An 18,261-nucleotide genomic window follows, 5' to 3' on the forward strand; every position below is an offset into this window, starting at 1 on the left:
ATCCAGCAAACAGTACCCAGCTGCTTTAAAAAAAGAGACAAAATCTAATATTAGATAAATGCTTGGCTGCAAATGTGTTGTTCTGTTTTCATTTTTTGTTTGTTTTGCAGGAGACAAAAATAACAGTAAGTAGAAAGAAACTGGATATCTTTTTCAAAAATAGTATTAAACATCTTTTGGTTGCTCAGGGAACCTTTTACTTTGAGACTCAAAATGCTAATTACTTACAGTCTTCCAACATCACTATTCATTCCTGCCTTGCGGTGATTCAATCCCAATGAAATGAGTAAGACATGCAAAAAATAAACGCATAAAAGAAGTCAAACCTACAAGCCATACAAGCTATCTAAGAGAAGTCAGGCAGAACTTTAATGAAAAATGTTAGCAATCAGTTCTGCTTTTATTCTTCAGACCATTTTTAATCACTTCACACCCAGTTCTCAAGCTTCTATGACACTGTGACTTCATCTGCAGCCTTGCATATCACAACTGAAACTGAACAATGTGGCCTAGACTCATGGTTGCTGTATACCTTATGTAGTTCTGAGGAACAAATTACAAAGTAAATGACAACAGGCCAGGTGATCAAGAGAAAAAGCGGGAAGGAAGAAGAAGGGAGAAAAAGAGAAAACAAAGACTTTAACTTCCCTTTCTAAAATAAGATGGCTAATGTTTGTTTTCCTTACATTTTATTTTTGCCAGCTTATGCACAACCACTTACCTGATTCTCTAGTTTCAGCTGTCGTAGTTTCATTCCTTCATCCTCAAAGATGCTGGAAAAGGCAAGAAACAAATAATTATTACTAGAAATTAGTTTGCATCATAAGAAAATATGACAACCACAGACTACAACATAGCTGTCAAGACTTCAAAACAACTGTAAAGCATGATTTCTATCCCATAGGAAGATCAAGTTATAAGGCATTATAAAAGAAACATACCTCATTTTCTGTCACAAACAGGATTCAGTCACTGAATTAAACTGCTCTGAAAATATTTTGTAAGCTAAAAAACTTTCATTACTCATGGACAGATCACAAGCCACTACTGAATTGGGCTTTCAGACAATTTACATATGAAGACTTAATGAAGTTTAAAGCAATTCATCAGTCTCCCTTCATACAATACCAACTCCAAATTAACTCACAATTTTAGGTTTCATCGTGGGTCAACGTTACACTATTTTCTCCTTCTACCAGAACTACTCTAAATATCTGTGAGTATATACAACTATTCAATTCCTGCAGGTATAAGAAATAATTATTTTCCTATTTGTTTTATAGCTAATTTTCATAATAACTCCGTTTTTTGGTTCTAAGATGTGATCCATATAGTCTTCTCTTTCCTTTTAGATGAGAATGAATTATTACAAAAACTGCAATTTAGAGCTGTCAACTCTAAAAACGAGAAAGTTAATTAATTGACATGAACACATACACTCTGCCTATCACAGCTGTGCACTTTCTTCCTACATAGCTTTGATAAAGACCCCTCTTGTAGTGAAAGAACAATACTGAAGGAAGAAGTTATTTAATACAGGAAATGGACAAATCTTATGTATTTTATTGATGGCATGCAGGACTATCCAAAATTTCAATTTAAAAAGGAAATTCACTCTCTGGTCTAGGTGCCAAAATGACCAATGATGAGAAGTCACAAGCTGGCAGATGGTGCTGAATGTAACCCCAAAAAGGAAAACTGAAAAAGGACACAAGGAGAAAGGTAGAGTGAGGTTTCCACAAAACACAAGCCATGAAGTTAACTTCTATTCCTACTTGCCACTAAATTAAAAAATTGAACTCTGTTGAGGAAATACTGGGTACTTTTCAAGTTAAACATTCCAGAATTATATCAAAACAAAAAATAAAATGCAAAAACAAACAAACAAAAAAATCTCAAGGCTGAAATACATGCATATGTTTTGTCATTTTCATAGCTAAACGGATGCCCCAACTCAGAGAAATAGGAATATCATGCAGAAGAAAAGAATTAAGAATAATAATAATAAACTGAGATACCTGTGCTATCAAAAAGCATTTGCTACAAATCATGAACAGATTAATAATGAATTTTGTTAGCTAATGCAAAGAGAATAGTAAATTTAATCCAAATCTATCTTTGCAACACCTCTAAGATCAAGTCCAACAGTCAACCCGTCAACACCATGCCCAATAAACCGTGTCCTTCAGTGCTGCAACTATATGTTTCCTGAACACCTCCAAGGGATGGTTATCCCACCACTTCACTGGACAGTCTGTTCCAATCAACATTTGGCCACTGAAATAGTTTTCTTCCTAATATCAAACACAAACCTCCCGTGGTGCAACTTGAGGACATCACCTGAGTACTGCATCTAGTTCTGGGCTCCCCGGTACAAAAAAGACAAGGATCTCCTGGAGAGAGTCCAGCAGAGGGCCACAAAGATGATAAAGAGCCTGGAGCATTTCTCCTATGAGGAAAGGCTGAGCGAACTGGGTCTGTTCAGCCTTGAGAAAAGAAGACACAGAGGGGATCTGGTTATTGTGTATAAATATCTTAACTGTGGGAGTCAAAGAGGCACGGTCAGGCTTTTCTCAGTGGTCTATAGGGACAGGACAAGGGGAAATGACCATAAACTGGAACATAGGAAGCTGCACACCAATATACAAAGGAACTTCTTCACAGTAAGGATGACAGAGCACTGGAACAGGCTGCCCAGGGAGGTTGTGGATTCTCCTCTGGAGACATTCAAGACCTGCCTACCTATGCAGCCTGCTGCAGGGGGCCTGTTTTGCAGGGGGGTTGGACTCAATGATCTCTAGAGGTCCCTTCCAGCCCCTGCAATTCTGTGATTCTGTGATTTCCTCTAGTCCTAGTTACCTGGGAGAAGAGATCAACTCCCATCTTGCTACAACCTCCTTTCAGGTAGTAGAGAGAAATAAGGTTTCCCCTGAACCTCCTCTTCTCCAAAACAATTACAGTTCCCTTCCAGACCCTTCATGAGCTTCTATCTTTCTTTGGACATACTCCAGCTCCATCTCGTAGTGTGGGGCACAAAACTGTACACAGTACTCAAGGTGCAGCCTTACCAGTGCAAAGTACAAGGGGATGTCCCAGTCCCCTAGTCTTCCCTAGTCTCGGTGGCTATGCTAACTCTCACAGAAGATGGGACACCACTGGCCTTCTTGGCCATCTGGGCACACTGCTAGCTCATGCTCAACTGGCTTTCAACTAACACCCCCAGATAATTTTCTTCCATGCAGCTTTCCAGTCACTGTGCCCCAAACCTGTAGCGATGCATGGGGTTACTGTGATCAAAGTGCAGGACTTGGCACTTGATCTTGTTAAAGTTCATACAACTGGCATCAGTCTATCGATATAGCCTATCCAGATCCCTCTGTAGAACCTTCCTACACTCAAGCAGACCAACACATCCTCCCAGCATGGTGTCATCTGGAGCCTTACTGAGGGTGCACCCCTTGACCAAATCATCAATAAAGATATTAAACAGGACTGGCACCAATATTGAACCCTGAAGAACACCACTAGTGACCAGTTGCCAGCTGGATTTAACTCCATTCACCACAACTCTCTGAGCCCAGTTGTCCAACCAGTTTTTTACTAGGGAGACAAACCTTTGCTTCTTAATAGACATTCAAATTGTATTACAGGGTAAATGATACAGGAAAGGTGAAATAGTCACTCAAAAGAATTACCTCCATCTATCTTCAGTTTCAAAACAAGTATTTGTGAAAGCATGAAGCCCTAGAATAAAATTATGGTCTTCTGAATGCAATGGAATATTGTTTGCACTTAAACACTCGAGATTGTAGCATGAACAGGAACATACTAATAAAAACAAAAACAAGAAGTGAAGGATGGAAAAAAGTTTAATTATGGTGAAACAAAGACTAAAGCATATGTTACCCCTTTTTCAGAAACAGCTTAATGCTGTCTTGTTTGACTAGCTGAGCTTGAGTCATCTATGTACCCTCACCACAAAAGTGTCCAACAGCACTGAGGGCTGTGTTTACAAATGACACCAAGTTTGGCAGGACTGCTGATCTGCTCAGGGATAAGAAAACTTTGCAGAGGGATCTAGATAGGTTAGATCAATGAGCTATGTCCAATTGTATGGTGTTCAAGAAGGCTAAATGCTGCGTGCTACACTGGGGTCATAACAATCCCACACAGTGGCAGAAAGCTGCCTAGTAAAAAAAGATCTGGAGCTGCTGGTCAACAGCCATCTGAACATAAGGCAGCAGTGTGCCCAGGTGACTAAAAAGGCCAATAGCTCCTGGCCTTCACTGGAAATAGTATGGCCAACAGGACTAGGCAAGTAATTGCCTTTCTGTATTCAGCAATGGTGAGACTACACCTCAAACACTGTGCTCAGTTTGGGGCCCTCATCACAAGATGGATATTGAGCTGCTTGAGCCTGTGCAAAAAAGAGTAACAAAGCTGATGAAGGGGCTAAAAAACAAGAGTTACAAGGAATGACTGAGGGAACTGGGGCTGTTTAGTTTGGAAGAGGAGGTTGGAGGGGAGATCTTATCACTCCCTAAAACTACTTGAAAGAAGGTTGCTCCAAGTAGGTTGGTGCTCTCTTTTCTCAGTTGACAAGTGACAGGATGCAAGGCAATGGCCTCAAGTTGTGTGTGGGGAAGTTTAGATTGGTTATCAGAGAGAATTTCTTCACAGATAGGGTGCTTAGGCATTGGAAAAAGCAGCCCAGGGAAATGGTGGAGTCCTCATCCCTGGAGGTATTTAAGAGATGTGTGGATGAGGCACTAGGGACATAGTATAGCTGTGGACTTGGAGAAGATGGTTGTAGTGAATGATCTTATGGGTCTTTTCAAACCTAAATGATTCTAAGATTAGGAGTAACACTGTCAGCAAGTCAAGGGAAATGATCCTTTCTCTCTGCATATCACTGGCAAAGTCAGTGCTGTGGCCACTATTGGGCCCCCTGGAAAATATGGAAGTACTGGTGCAAGCCCAGCAAAGGGCCACAAAGCTGTACTGAGTGACTGGAGCATCTCTCATATGAGTTGCAAGAGCTGAGATTGATAAGATCCTCCTGGAACCATCTCTTCTGCAGGTTGAACAAGGTATATAAACACCCTATGAGAAGGCATAAAGAAGATGGAGCCCCTAGTGCCTACTGTCAGAACAAGAGACAATGGGCACAGTTTAAAACATAAAAAATTCTATCAGAACACAAGAAAATGCTTTTCTTGTTTTCTGATTTTTCTGTTGACTGAGGCCAGTCAACACTGGAACAAACTGCATATCGAAGTTGTGGAATGACCTTCTGTGGAGATGCTCAAAAACTGAGTGAACACCACTCTGTGCAACCTGTTCCAACTGACCTATGGAACAGTGGGGTTGAATGAGAACATGATCAGAGGCTCCCTCTAACCTTCACTGCCTCTGTGATTCTGCCTGTTTGAGTTCTGGAGATCACAAAATAAACAGAAATAGTTTAGAGTCCAGGTTTCAGAGGATGACTTAGATAACAATAAACAATACAAGTTGTTACAAGAAAATACAACAGAAACACTAGCCTCACAAAATGGTTAGACTTGGTGGTGCTCCCCAAGTCTGACCAGTCTTCGCCTAGCATTAAAACTTCATTAACTAGGAAAAAACGATAGGTCATTGTTATTGGTGACTCTCTGCTGAAGGGAGCAGTAGAAGGGCAATATGTAGACCAAACCCTCTACACAGGGAGGTCTGCTGCCTCCCGGGAGCCCGGGTTAAGGATATGGGAAACTTCCTTCCCTAGTCCAACCCACTGATTACTATCCTTTGCTGTTGTTTCAGGTTGGTAGTGATGATTTAGGCAGAACTTCCCTAAGGACTCTGAAAAAGGATTTCAGAGCCTTGAGGAGACGGGTAAAGGGTTCAGGAGCACAAGTTGTGTTCTCCTCTATCCCTCCAGCTATAGGAAATAATGAGGGACTCAATATAATGGGCCAACGGATTAATACCTGGCTCAGAGCTTGGTGTGCCCAGCAGGGGTTTGGGTTTTTTGACCTCGGCTCTGTTTACATGAGACTGGGCTGGCTAGCGGCTGATAGCAGTGGCTTCTCCCATCGATCAAGAGGGGTCTTAGGACGGGAGTTGGCTAGGTTCATTCAGAGGACTTTAAACCAGGTACGAAGGGGGGGTGGAGGTGTAACTGGGGTCACTAATACAGAGCCTGAACGTAATGTCCCTGTGCCTGCAGGAGAGGGATGTGCTTGTAAGACCCCATGGTCTTGTGATTTGGTGGAAGAGGAGGGTGACTCACCCCTTTGTAGGAAGAATACGAGGGCAGGTGTGAGGTTGGTGGCTGTGGAAACAACTGAGTGTGTTCATGAGGGTACTAGGGTTACTGCCACTCGCAAGGAGACCAAGCTCAGGTGTCTTTATATTAATGCACGCAGCAAGGGAAATAAACAAGAGGAGCTGGAGGTCATTGCATGTTCGGAAAGTCATGATATAGTTGCCATCACGCAAACGTGGTGGAACGACTACCACAGCTGGAGTGCAGTGATGGAGGGCTACCAGCTTTTCAAAAGAGACAGGCCGGGTAGGAAAGGCAGTGATGTAGCTCTCTATGTTAAAAAAGACTATGAATGTGTGAAAATTAATAATGTTGATGATAGGGTTGAGAGCATATGGATCAGAATAAAAGCAAAGGCCAACAAGATTGATGTTATTGTGGGAGTCTGCTATAGGCCACCCATCCAGGAAGAAGAGGTGGACAAGATGCTTTATAAACAATTGGGTGAGGTCTCTAGGTCACTCCCCCTTGTTCTGGTGGGGGACTTCAACTTCCCAGACATCTGCTGGAACTATAATACAGCTGACAGGAAACAGTCCTGGAGGTTCCTAAAGTGTGTGGGAGATAACTTCCTGACAGCTGGTGAGGGAACCGACGAAGGGAAGCAATATCCTGGACCTGCTGTTTGTTAACAGGGGAGGTCTGGTGGGGGATGTAAAGGTTGGAGGCCGTCTGGGGCAAAGTGATCATCAGATGCTAGGCTTCTCTATCCTTGTTGAACCATGGAGGGGAGTCAGCAGAACTGCCACCTTGTACTTCCGGAGGGCGGACTTCAACCTCTTTAGGACAGTGGTTGAGAGGGTCCCTTGGGAGGTAGTATTGGAGGGCGTGAGATTGCAGGAAGGCTGGGAATATTTTAAGGAAATTGTTCTAAAGGTGCAGGACCTGACCATCCCCATGTCACTGAAGACAAGCAGATGGGCAGGAGGCCGGGCTGGCTGAAAGAGACCTTTATCTGGAACTCAAGAGCAAAAATAAAGCTTATGGTCTCTGGAAGAGTGGGCAAGTTACTTATGAGGATTACAGGTATGTAGTGAAGCTGTGCAGGGAGAAAATTAGAAAAGCCAAAGAGCAGTTAGAAATGAGCTTGGCCACTAAGGTAAACAGTAAATGCTTTTATAAACACATTAATAGCAAAAGGAAGGCTAGGGAGAATCTCCATCCCTTGTTGGATGCCGAGGGCAACCTGGTCACCAAGGATAGGGATAAGGCTGAGGTACTGAATGCCTTCTTTGCCTCAGTCTTTAATAGTAAGAATTGTTACTCCCTGGGAACAGAGCCCCCTGTGCTGGTAGATAGGGATGGGGAACAGAATAAGCCCTTCATGATCCATGACAAGATAGTTTTGGACCTGCTGTGAAAGCTGGATGCTTACAAGTCCATGGGACTAGATGGATTGCATCCTAGAGTGCTGAGGGAGTTAGCAGATGTTGCCAAGCCACTGTCCATCATTTTTCGGCAGTCCTGGCTAACCGGGGATGTCCTAGTGGATTGGGAACTGGCAAATGTGATGCCCATCTTCAAAAAGGGCTGGAAAGATAATTCTGGTAGCTACAGGCCCATCAGTCTCACCTTGGTGCCTGGGAAGGTTATGGAATGAATAATCTCGGGAACGACCACAGACCAATTAAAGGTCAACCAGGGGATCAGGCCCAGTCAGCATGGGTTTACGAATGGTAGATCCTGTCTGACAAACCTGATTTCGTTCTATGACAAGGTGACCCACTTAATGGAGGAGGGTCAAGCTGTCAATGTGGTCTACGTGGACTTCAGTAAGGCCTTTGACACTGTCCCCCATAACACTTGTGGAGAAGCTGGCTGCCCATGGTCTGAATGGGTGTACGCTCCACTGGGTGAAGCACTGGCTGGATGGCAGGGCCCAAAGAGTCATGGTCAATGGAGTTGGATCTAGTTGGCAGCCGGTCACGAGCGGTGTCCCCCAAGGCTCAGTACTGGGGCCACTTCTGTTTAACATCTTCATTGATGATCTTGATGAGCAGATTGAGTGCACCCTCAGTAAGTTTGCAGACGACACCAAGTTGGGAGGGAGTGTTGATCTGTCAGAGGGGAGAAGGGCACTGCAGAGGGACCTGGACAGACTGGATCGATGGACCAAGGTTAACGGCATGAGTTTCAATAGGGCCAAGTGTCGGGTCCTGCATTTTCATCACAACAACCCCAAGCAACCCTACAGGCTTGGGGAGGTGTGGCTGGAAAGCTGCCTGATGGAAAGGGACTTTGGTGTTCTGATGGACAGTCGACTGAACGTGAGCCAGCGGTGTGCCCTGATGGCCAAGAAGGCCAATGGCATCCTGGCTTGTATCAGGAATAGTGTTGTAAGCAGGACTAGGGAAGTCATCCTGCCCCTGTACTCGGCATTGGTGAGGCCTCACCTCGAGTACTGTGTTCAGTTTTGGGCACCTCAGTACAGAGAGGACGTGGAGGTACTGGAGCAGGTCCAGAGAAGGGCAATGAGGCTAGTGAAGAGCTTGGAAAATCAGCCCTATAAGGAAAGGCTGAGGGAGCTGGGGCTGTTTAGTATGAGGAAGAGGCAGCTGAGGGGAGACCCTTACTCTCTTCCAGTACCTGACAGATGCTAACAGTGAGAGCAGGGTAGGTCTCTTCTCACTGGTGACAAGTGACAAGACGAGGGGAAATGGCCTCAAGTTGCGCCAAGGTAAGTTTAGGTTGGACGTTAGGAAACACTTCTTTACAGAAAGGGTGGTTAAACATTGGAATAGGCTCCCCAGGGAGGTGGTTGAGTCACCGTCCCTGGATGTGTTTAAGAGCCATTTGGATGTGGTGCTCGGAGATATGATTTAGCATAGGGTTGTTAGAGTTAGGGTACTATGGTTAGGCTGCAGTTGGACTTGATGATCCTTGAGGTCCCTTCCAACCTGAGTAATTCTATGATTCTATGACTATCAGCTCAGGACAATTTTGACTAACACTCTGCTCAGTATTTCATACATTGTTCAGAACCAATACATCAGATACCAAAAAAAAAAAAAAAAAAAGCTCCTACTCCTGGAACAAGGGAATGAAGCAATGAACTTAGCAACAAACAGCAACAAATCAGTTAAATGGCACAAAATCTCTAACTCAGGTAGACAGCAAAACTTCTATGAAGTTTATCATTCCTCATGCCAAATTGCACTTGTTCTAATGTCTGTCAAACTAAAAATGAAGGAAATAAATGAAAAGAAAAAATCTGAATTAACATTCTAGAACTCACTGTGGAGTTTCAGTCCATGTCCAGCTTTTTTTTTTTTAAGCTTGTACAGGAAGCTATTAATAAGACTGAAATGTCAAAATGTGATTTCCATCCTAAACTAGGATATACAGCTACTAGATTCAGGTTCTTGTTCTACTTTTGCCTGGAATTTCACATAAGAATGTTTAATGGGAATGGAGTGTATGAGTGATGAGACACAAGCTGTTGGATGATATCCCATAGATGTTATGTTCAAAGAACAATAGAAGTAAGGGTAAATGTTTTTGCAGTAGACTAAGAAAACACTTCTAGGCATGTCAGCAAATGCATTCACAGAAGTATTCATTCCATAAGCCAATTACCACACAGTCAACAATATTATTGTGTAGATTGTCCAACTGTGTCCCATTAACAGAACAGGAGACTGAAGCAATCCCAGTTCAAGTCTATCAACAGAAAGTTTTCTCACACCACAAAGTAATAAAACAATAGAATATCCAGGACTGGAAGGGAACCGTGGGGATAAACAAGTATGACCCAACACCACAAACCAATTGAACTTAGCTGCTCGTCCAACATATACACCATTATGCTCTAGAACATGACTGTCCAACCTTTTGGCCTGCCTGAGCCATACTGAGCAAACAGGAATTGCCATGGGTCACATAAAATGCATACAAACTCAATGTATTTAAGTAACAAATCTTACATAAAAAACAGGGAGGAACAAATACATAAAACTAATGGAATGTCTGACTTTGTTTTTGTGAAACTAATGCATCAGGTTGGTTCAGTGGCAGTGGTTGCCATTCCTATTGACTTCTCCACGTGTTCATCACAGATTTTTTATTAAATATTACTTTTCCTGTGCTTCATCCTTGACAATAATTGCTCACAAATGTATGTACTGCCGAAAAGTAATGACATGAATAAAGTGTGACGGTGAAGCAAGGGATATTCTTCTTCGGTAAGAGAGAGAGGGCTTATGAAAGTCTGGTAAAGATACATGATTTTTTTTTTTATTTTTTTTTTTTAAGTTGAATGTCTGATGGCAACTATATGCATTTAATGTGAAAATCTGCAAGTAATACATTTTTGTTGGCTGCAAAAGGACTCTCAAATATTTAAAAAAAAACAAAACAAAACAAATTGAAACCAGGAAATCTAATCTCAAACTTCTTTATCAAAATAGAAAGCACATCTGCATATTTTTCACTGTTCATAGAACTGTTTTAGGCAATTTATCAAAATGCATGAAATTATTTGACATAACTTGATCTTGCCATAATTTAAGTTTCATTCTAAGCACTAATATTATCAGAAACATAGTACAGATAAGTTGATTTTCACTTTAAAGACACATGTTTAACTCATTCAAATGAGTGGCCAAATTCAGCAAAAATGCTAAATCTCTGAGCCACTTTTAATCTCCACATTCCGGAACAAATTCTCCTTTTGATTCCAGAAAGGACATATTTCACTTTGCAAAATCTTTTTAGCATTTTACCCTGAATTAGCCACCTTCATTCAGAAAAGTAAATAATGACCCCATAATCAGCATCCATGCTTTTGAGGAACTCCTAAAACTGCTGATGATTCAGTCTGTTGGGTTTTATGAAAGTTACAGTTTTGAAGATTTGCATGACATCCATTTTTAAAGCTTTTACACACAAATTTTCTTGATGCCTGATGCCATGATATTTTATCTGAGTTAGCAGAGGTAATTGCATCATCTTCTATTAATCTTGCAAGTCCCTCTTTTCTTACCAACAATCACTGGGGCACAATCAGTAGCTATACTATGTATGTTGACAAAGAAAATTGCTGTAATGATTTATATTTTTTTTTTTACTGCTTCATATGAAAGAAGAGATTTAGTTGTGTCTTTCAGTGGCATCAAAGTCATTTCTTCAGTGATATCATATTTGTTATCAATATCTCTAACAAAAACAGCAAGTAGAGCTGTATCTGCAGCATAGTAGTTTCATCTATCATCAAAGAATAAAATTTGAAATTAGCAGCTTTACACTCCAAATCTTTTTCAATAGATTTTTCTATTTCTTCACTTCACCTGTCCATAGTCAAATGGACATATAATATATAATTATAATGTAATATAATAAGTCAAATGGACATATAATATTTGTCATAGACAAACTGATTTTAGAAAAATCTGCTTTTTCTTCTTCTATCATAACACATTATATCTGCCATGCTTTCCATCCACCTCTTAACAAACTCACCCTCAGGAAATTGTTTTAATTTCTTTGCAGATTTTCTATCACATGACTAGCTTTTACAACAGAGTTCATGTGAGTTTTAACTTTTTTGAAAATGTTTTGTTGAGGCAACAGACCTTTTTCAGTTCCATTATTTTGTCTTTACGAAGCATTCCTTGATGTGCACTGAATTTGGCAGCATGTTTCTGCATATAATGTCTTTTCAAATTGTAATCTTTGAAAACTGACACTATTTCCTTGCAAATTAAGCACAGTGCCATATTATTTGTCTGTGCTGCACTGTGCCCTCCTTGTGTCCTTCAACCAGGCCAGGCCAGGCTGCTTGATAGGGCAGAGCTGCCACCATGATAATGCAGCAGCAGGAGGCAAGGGCTACAGAGTGAGCTGAGCTGGACTGCAAGTGGGCTACAGGCCAGATATGCCTGCTCTAGACCCCTCTCAATCTTCACAGCCCTCCTTCGATCACTCTTGAAGAGTTTTAAGTCCTTCTTACTCTTCAGCTCCCAAACATGAACACAGTGCTCAAGGTGAGGCCACACCTGTGAAGAGCAGAATTAAACAATCCCTTTCCTCGACCAGCAGTGATAGACCTGATGCACTCCGGGATTCAGATGGTCCTTTTGGCTGCCAGTGCATACTGTCAACTCAGATTCAACTTGCCATCAACCAGAACCCCCACTTCCCTTTCCATGGGGCTGTTCTCCAACCTCTTGTCCCTCAGTCTGTACACATATCTAAATGTGCATCTACATTAACCTATATGGCTACTGTATTAGCATATTATTAACAGTTGCACAAAGATTTTGGTCAGAAATAATATATACCAGTCATACCATCTCTGATGTCAGATCAGGGCACTTCTCCTTCTACTGATGCTAATATCAACAGTGGTTTAAAAAAAAAAAAAAATGCAGGAGAAGAAAAAGATAAAAATAGTCTTTATAAGGATAGGTCCTCAGCAACCCAAAATGTAAGAGAAAATAATTTATTACAAACTGAAGAGACAATTCAAATAACTTACTGTTTTATAAAGACTTTCACTTTTCTAACACTTGCAATTACGGAGTCCGTTTCAAGTTTTATCTGTCAAATTTTGTGACAAGAACACTACTTTTTCCCTCTCTTGCCATTGCTATCTACATCATAGGAAAAGAGAAGATTACTTCTTCATTCACACTTATGAGAGTTAAAATTGCTTATTTTTTTTTCCCAGCCTTGCATACCAGCTAGGGTATGCTTGGATAAACAAATAAGCAGATAGTGAGAGACTCAACTGTCAAGATTAGAGAAATGGATAGTACAGACATGATAAACAAGAGATAACAAATTATAAGAGAGAGATTAAATATTGGTGGAATCAGGCTGTAAATACCACAGCAAGCCCTAAATAGACTGTGAACCTGGAATACTGCAATCACAAAAAATATTCTCTTTTAGGAATACATCTCAGTCACATTTATTTGATATTGAAAGTGTAAAAATATTTAATATCAAATATGCTAAAAATGCAATCAGTCAGTCCCTAATACAATGATATCACATTCTGTTGCACATGCTGTGAAGGGCAGGTTGTTCAGGCTCTCCATGTAGAAGCAGATGTCCCTGGGGTTAACGGTAACTGGTGCAGGATTATGGTGGTACGCAGGCACATGTCACTGCTGGGCTGCTGCCACTCGGCCCTCCCTCAAACTGTGGGAGGAGGCAGGGAAGCCGGCAACACATTCTGCAGGACTGGCTGGGGCCCCCAGGCATTGCCATGGTGTTGCCTTGCTCGCCTCATCTGTCACTCGCCTCTAGCGAAAGCCCCCGCAACAGAACTGACCAGCAGCCCTGGGCAATCGGTTATGAGAAGCGGAACCAGGCCTAAGAGTAGGTGCAGCCCAGACTTGTCAGCCTCGCCTCTACACAATGAAAGCTCATGGAACAGAGTATCCCAGAAGCTGTGCTAAGAAACACGGAAGAGAAGGAAGCGATATCAAGCAATCAGCATGGCTTCACTGAGGATAAGTTCCACCTGACAAAGCTAGTGGCCGTTTATGATTTTTTTTTTTCCTTAACTCCGCTTTGGTGAAGCCATATCTCAGGTACTGTATTCAGGTTAGGCCTGTCACTACAAAGAAGGAAGAAAAAAAAAAAAGAATGAAAAAAAAGACATTGAGGCCCTTAGAGCATGTCCGGAGAAGGGCAATGAAGTTGATGAGGCGCCTGGAGCACAACTCTTACGAAAAACAGCTGAGAGAACTGGGATTGTTCAGTCTGAAAAAGAGAAGGCTGAAGGAGAGACCTTATAGCTCTCTACAACTATCTGGAAGGAGGTCGTGGCCAGGTGGGGGTTGGAGGAGGGGGGGAACGAGACTCTTCTCCAGCATAACTAGCAATAGGACTAGAGGGAATGGCCTCAAAATGCCAGTTGGATATTAGGAAAAATTTGAAAGAGCAGTCAGGCACTGGAACAAACTGCCCAGGGATGTGGTTGAGTCACTGTCCCTGGAGACATTAAACATTTAGATGTTGTAGTAAGGGATACAGTTTACTGAAGAAATATTGATGGTAGGTTGAATTGGATGATCTTGGAGGTCTGCCAACTTTGGTGATTCTCTGATGGTGCAAATGTATCAGTATCCAAGGGAAGGGCCACTTACCTCATCTACACTTCAATAAGACCTTTGACACAGTTTCCCATTACAACCTTTTCTCTAAATCACAGAAATAAAGATTTGATGGGTGGATGGCTTAATAGATGAGAAACTGATTGCAAGATTGTACCCAGAGCATGGTTGTCAATGGATCAGTGTCCAGATGGAAATCAGTAACACCTAGACAGGTTCAACAAAGCCAAGTGCAAGGTCTTGCACCTGGGCCAAGGCAATCTCCACTATTGATAGAAGCCAGGGGATGAAAGCATTGAGCACAGCTGTGATAAAAAGGACTTGGGGGTACTGATGGATGGCAAGCTGGACATGAGCCAGCAATATGCAACCCTATCCCGGGCTGCATCCAAAGAAGTATGGTCAGCAAGACAAAGGAGGTGATCCTGCCCCACTTCTCCGAGCAGGTGAGACCTTACTTGGAGCACTGCATCCAGATGCGAGTCCTCAGTACAAAAGAGACATGAGCCTGTTGCAGTGTCTGGAGGAGAGCTGCAAAAATAATCCAAGGGATGGAATGCCTCCCAGTGATGACAAGTTTGAGGGAGGTGGGGCTATTCAGTACAAAGAAGAGAAGGCTCTGGAGACCTAACAGTGGCCTGTCAGAAGGGGACAGGCTCTTCAGCAGAGTCTGTGGTCAAACAACAAGGGGAAACTGCTTCAAACTAAAAGAGCTCAGATTTAGACTGGGTATAAAGAGTAAGGTTTTTTCTTTTTACAATAAGGTAGTGAAGCAATGGAACAGCTTGCCTAGAGGTGGTGGATGTCCTCTCCCTGGAGACATTCAAGGTCAGGCTGGACATGGCTCTAAGCAACCCAACTGAACTACAGATGTCCCTGTTCACTGCAGGGGAGCTGGACTAGATGATCTTTAAAGGTCCCTTCTAACTCAAATGATTCTATATTTACAAATATATGTCACATTGATATGGAGTTTTTGGTTAATGCTCAGACTGGAAAGGGATTGTGCAAAACTTAACAAAATGTTAAGTCAATTCTCTTTTATCTAAGGATAACATTTGCACAATTTTACAATTGTAAATTACCCTGTAGTTCACAAAAATTCTTGTTAATTTCAAGACAGTCACCTGCATTCAAATAAAAATAGCCAAGGACTAATAGGAAACTTAGGATTTCAGCCTTGTCTGGATTACAGATTAACAATGATAATCATTAGCAGTTAACTGTTTTTTCCTAAAAAACAAAAAAAAAAAAAAAAACACCCTATAGTTTACATCATATATATAAAATAGTCAAGCCCAATACTCCTGACAGCCTATACTAAGGTCTTCCAAATATGGAATGCTGCAAGGTGTTGCACTCGCATCAGGGCAATCCTTGACACATGGCATGTATAGACTGCGAGAAGTCTGAGAGCAACTCAGCTGAGCGGGACTTGCGGGTCCTTGTGGACCAAGAACTGGACACAAGCCAACAGCATGCCCTTGCCCAAGAAAGCCAACTGTATCTTGAGCTGCATCAACAGAGCGGTGGCCAGCAGGACAAGGGAGAAGACTGCTCCCCTCCAGTCTGTCTTTGTGAGGCATCCAGGTCTCAGACCCCCAGTACAAGAAAGATGTAGAGACAGAGGAGGTTCAGAAGAGAGCCATAAGGATTAGCAGAGGGATGGAGCACTCTCCTATGAAGAAAGGTTGAGAAACTGGGCTTATTTATCTCAAAGAAGAGAAGGCTCTGGAGACATCTCATTATAGCCATCTAGTACTTTAAAGGAGCTTATAAACAGGAGGGGGAAACAAACAACTTTTTACATGGTCTGATAGCAATAAGACAAGCTTTAAACTAAATGAGGGAAAAATTAGATTAGATGCTAGGGAGAAATTCTTTACTCAGGATGGTGAGGCACTGGAACAGGTTGCCTAGGAAGCTGTGGATATCCCATTCTCAAGACATTGCCCAGGTTGGATTGGACCCTGGGCAACCTAATCTAGCTGTCAGCAACTTTGCATGTAGCAGGAGGGTTGGAACTAAACAATCTTTAAGGTCCCTTCCAACTTAAGCTATTCTATTATATGATTTTGTGATAAGAGCCAAATTCCCTTCTCAATATTTTAAATGCTTACAATGATCTTAGGGTGAATTCACTGAACATCTCTACTTTATCCAACATTTTTAGCTTCAGACTTTTCCAAATGAAAGAGAAACACATAGTACTTACCAAAACAATGAAATAACACTATCAACATTATTTTTATAAAGCACTGAGACACATCATAACTAGATGAAAGTCAGACTTCAAAATGAACTCTAGCTACTTTAAATACAGCCATCTTAAATGAAAGATAGCATTGATGGAGAAGTGGTAAGTTAACACAACACCATAGTATTAATGTCTATTTAGAAAAGGCCTAACTCAAAATCTCACCTGCCTATCCATCAAATGAAATTATTTATGTCTCAATATATCTTACATATTGCTGAATAGCAAGGGTATTTCATTTCAGGAAGAAAAAAAAAATACTGACCAACTGGTTCCTTACTCTACAAAAGGTCTTAAATATCTACTTAGAAAACTATGTACATTTATTTAGGTCTGTGTATTCTAGCATTCTTACGCTAATCATTGCAACGAAGAAAGTTAAGGAAATTGTTTAATTAACTGGGGTTATGGTAGAAGCAGCTAGCAGATGAAATTGCATTACTCTTAAGCTTTTTCTGTGAAACATCCATGAAGGCATGCAAAACAAGTTCCATAGAGAAAGAAATTGTACTATCACAATTGCTAACAGAAAAGCAGAATCTTTTCCTGTAGTTTCAATTCTGTCAAAATTTAAAATCTAATATCTATGCCAGAAAATTTTGGGGTATGCAGCCATTAGTTTTTTGTTTACTCATTCCAGAATTGGTATACAGAACTCGCTTTAGATTTCTTCTTTAATGCTGACTTCAGTGTTTCACAGTATATTTGGCTGACCCAAGAAATCACAGGATGCCATCAAATTCTACTGCCTTCTTTCACTCTCCAACTAAAAAATACCAAGTCTATTCCATCAACAAATACAGGTTTTGTTCTACGTGGGCTTTACCATAACTCAACCTCTACACATTCCTTTGTTTCTCTCTTTACTGGCTTTTACATCGCTTATCCAAACATCAGAGGCACAAAATAGTTCTTTTTCTGCATTTTCACAGTCACTTCATGTTAAGTGTCAAAATCTCTTTTCACTGTATCCTCAGACTGAATTTTCAGTAATTTGAGGTTCCAGCTAATCTTTCTACAAAAATCTCTCTTCCAAACTTAATATGTTTTTCCCATTACGTCAGTTATGTTCCCTTTAGCTGTTCCTTTTTTTTTTTTTTTCCTCCCACGCAGATGCCTAACAGCTTGCTACCGCTTTCACATCCCAAAAAGCTTAATTACGATCAGAAGCGCGAGGTAACACACACACAAAAAAAGTTCACAGTGGTTTCGCTCCCGGAGACGCTGCCTTAACCAAAGCCGCGCCCGCCCACAAGAAGCTGGAACTGGGTAGGCAGTGCACCGCATCGCACCTACCGCATCGGGCCGATCCCGCCGAGGCGCAGGGTCAACCTGGGATGGGACTCGTCGCAGACCGCTTCGCACCCGCCTTGTCCCCCTGGTCCCCACTCACCTGCCCCCACTGAGCGCGCATCGGCTCCGCGCGCCCTCCATCCTCAGCCTCTCCTTTACTATAGGACCGCGGCCGATGCACTCTGCCTCGGCCTCACCACTACCTTTGGCGACGGAACTCGTAACTCAAGTCCTGCGCCATTGGCCGAAGGGACAGCACACTGCTCCACGACTGGCCACTGCGCCCCCTCAGCTGGCAACAACTCGAACCGCGCATGCGCAGAAGTGGCAGCCAGGTC

At 42.0% G+C, this 18,261-nt stretch overlaps 1 protein-coding gene across 8 annotated transcripts in view; it reads right to left on the reverse strand.

The window, feature by feature from the left end:
• Positions 1 to 18,245, reverse strand: part of TULP3 (TUB like protein 3) — a 36,382-nt gene extending 18,137 nt beyond the window's left edge. For 2 of the 8 annotated variants that reach the window (XM_085234359.1, XM_010717246.4), the window contains exons 1-2: positions 18,024 to 18,245; positions 722 to 773 (exon numbers count right to left, since the gene is read on the reverse strand). In XM_085234359.1, coding sequence (XP_085090485.1) covers positions 722 to 773; positions 18,024 to 18,064 — 93 coding nt within the window. In that variant the 5' untranslated portion in view covers positions 18,065 to 18,245. Of the gene's footprint in view, positions 1 to 228; positions 245 to 721; positions 774 to 17,926 lie in introns of those variants that run through there. The other 6 variants (XM_010717222.4, XM_010717237.4, XM_010717229.4 and 3 more) reach the window with 5 other exon arrangements.
• Positions 18,246 to 18,261: the final 16 nt, after the last annotated feature.

This window comes from Meleagris gallopavo, chromosome 1, assembly GCF_905368555.1.
Source record: "Meleagris gallopavo chromosome 1, MGAL_WU_HG_1.1, whole genome shotgun sequence".
Lineage (NCBI taxonomy): Eukaryota > Metazoa > Chordata > Aves > Galliformes > Phasianidae > Meleagris > Meleagris gallopavo.